This window comes from Haliotis rufescens, unplaced genomic scaffold (assembly GCF_023055435.1).
Source record: "Haliotis rufescens isolate VD_foot unplaced genomic scaffold, xgHalRufe1.0.p SCAF_8, whole genome shotgun sequence".
NCBI lineage: Eukaryota > Metazoa > Mollusca > Gastropoda > Lepetellida > Haliotidae > Haliotis > Haliotis rufescens.
The window spans coordinates 46,438,921-46,441,299 of record NW_025964372.1 but is presented as its reverse complement, the minus strand read 5'-3'; the positions used below and the strand labels follow the sequence as shown (position 1 = coordinate 46,441,299).

Here is a 2,379-nt window from a genome sequence, read left to right as displayed (position 1 = left end):
AGATTCGATTGAAAAATTCCGACTATATCTTGAGCGTTTCTTAATGAATCACTATCAAATAGTTATGATACCTGGTATTCCCTGGTATGGTGATCTACCTTCAGTTGCTGGCGATCTACAGCCCTTTTTCATATTGTATTGTGGAATATAGTGATATCTTTTTATGGTTGTAAGCTAGTCTTAAGTATAAATCTGTGATATTCTAGTTATTTACTGTCCATCGATGACAGGTTTTTTATTTAGTCTTAATATATGTATACTTAATAAATAACTTCTCGTCATAACATGGCTGAAATATAGCCGATGTTACGTTAAATGTTAACTTACTCACTCACTCTGTATTAACCCCAGCTTTAATTTCAAATTTAATCGTATGTAAGTGTAGTAACGTCCGTGTCGCACCAGGTTCATTTAAAAGCGTTGTCTGTGTAATTCCTTTGCACAAATTGAAGTGCATGCCACATATATTCTCAGGCAATGGCATTAATCAATTCGTTGGCAATACATTAATGCGTATTTACGTTGCACATACATTTCAGGGACATGACGCATTTAAATGTTTCCGGTCTACTCATATTGCACAAAGCAAAGAAACATACAGTACTTGTCACTAAAAAGTATATTATTGGTGCTTTGGAAACACTGATTACTGAGCATTTAATAAAAGATTTTTTCCACGGCAATCTGTTGTCATTAACACCTCCATTATTTGTGCGTAACTGCAGCTTTGTCCAATGAAGGTGGGGACAAGTTTTACTATAGAATCATTAATATTAATCTGTTTATAAAGCACTTACATTTTCACTAATGGGTGTGCGCAAGGCGCCTTCCATTATTGATTGCTTAATCGTGTTGACTCGTATTCCAGTTCAAAGGTTCATTGTGATAATTTAAGCAAACTTATCAATGGATAAACACCTGCCTCACAATATCTGTCATTTGGAACATCACCACTGAACACTGAAATCATGTTTTACATGCCGGCTAAAATCCTTAACTTAGTCGTCATATTATTAATCGCCAGTACCTGTGATAGCACTGAGTCGACATTAGGAAGACTGAAGGCATATCTCCAAGGGGAAACTGATGCTTATGGCATCAGTGTTGATCTCTCCGATGACAAACAGGTCAACATAAGTATGTTGCTGATGTCCATCTCCAATCTCAATGCTGCCGAGCAGATATTCACTTTCAGTGCTGGTTTCCGTATGACGTGGCTCGACCAAAATCTGGCTTGGAACAAAACTGATTATGATAATATTACGGAAGTGACCGTCTCTGAGAACTTTGTATGGATACCGACCATTGCCATCCCTAACGGTATCGACAGCGCTACCTTGACTTCAAAACAATCTCCAAAGATATCCAGTAATGGAATTGCATCACTTCAATTCCTTGAGAGTTTAAAGACCAGTTGTCAAATAGACATCACTCGGTACCCGTTTGATCAGCAGCGATGTAGCATCCTGTTCACGCCTGTAAATACTTTCGATCTTGGAGTTGACAGAACCGGTTCTATTATTACGGGATTACCTTCTTTCTTTATTGAGAACAGTGAATGGGAGTTGGTTGACATACTTGCCAAGTACGTAGACGTCCAAATGAAACAGATATCAAGTCTGGTATCGTTTGAGTTCTTTTTGAAACGCAAGAGCATGTTCTATATAGTTAGTATCATCTTTCCTATGGCTCTTCTCTCTCTGCTCAACGCCTGTGTGTTCCTCTTACCAGCTGACTCCGGAGAGAAGATGTCCTACCTCATCTCAATATTTGTGTCCTATGCAGTGTTCATGAACTTCGTCAATGACTCGATCCCCAAGTCTGGAGACGTTTGTCGACTGTCTGTGTACCTGACCCTCATCCTCTGTCAGAGCTGCCTGGCTATCATCACCACTATGGCCACACTCAACGTCCGCAATAACGGCGTCTTATGTCAACCCAAGACGGATGTACAGACGGAACATGACAAAGTAAACACGAAAATCACTGAACGTCCGTATGTGAAGTCTGCGTCAAAGGTCCGCCGCGCAGACCACGTTTTTTTCGGGGTCTTCCTGCTTCTGGCACTGATGTCCGTATTGGTGTTTTGTGTATAAGAAGGAACTTCGACGTCCGATCCCCCACTGTGTTATCATCACCACCACGGCCACACTCAATGTCCGCAATAACGGTTTCCTATTTCAGAACAAGACGGGTGTACAGCCAGCGAACAACAATGTAAAGACGAACAACGCTGAAAGTCTGCATGTGAAATCTGCCCAAGACGTCCGCCGCCCACATCACGTTTTGTTCGGGTTGTTTCTGCCTCTGGCACTGATGTCCCTACTGGTGTTTTGTGCATAGGAAGGAATTCGGCCGGATATCAATACCTGATTTTTC

The 2,379-nt window shown here is 41.1% G+C and overlaps 1 protein-coding gene across 1 annotated transcript; it reads left to right on the top strand.

Moving 5' to 3' along the window:
* Positions 1-977: 977 nt before the first annotated feature.
* Positions 978-2,096, top strand: LOC125377035 (5-hydroxytryptamine receptor 3A-like). Its single transcript, XM_048389831.1, has one exon. It carries the CDS (start codon positions 978-980, stop codon positions 2,094-2,096), a length of 1,119 nt encoding a protein of 372 aa, XP_048245788.1.
* Positions 2,097-2,379: the final 283 nt, after the last annotated feature.

Coding starts and splice junctions, on each gene's coding strand:
- LOC125377035 (XM_048389831.1), top strand. CDS start 978: ATGCCGGCTAAAATCCTTAACTTAGTCGTCATATTATTAATCGCCAGT.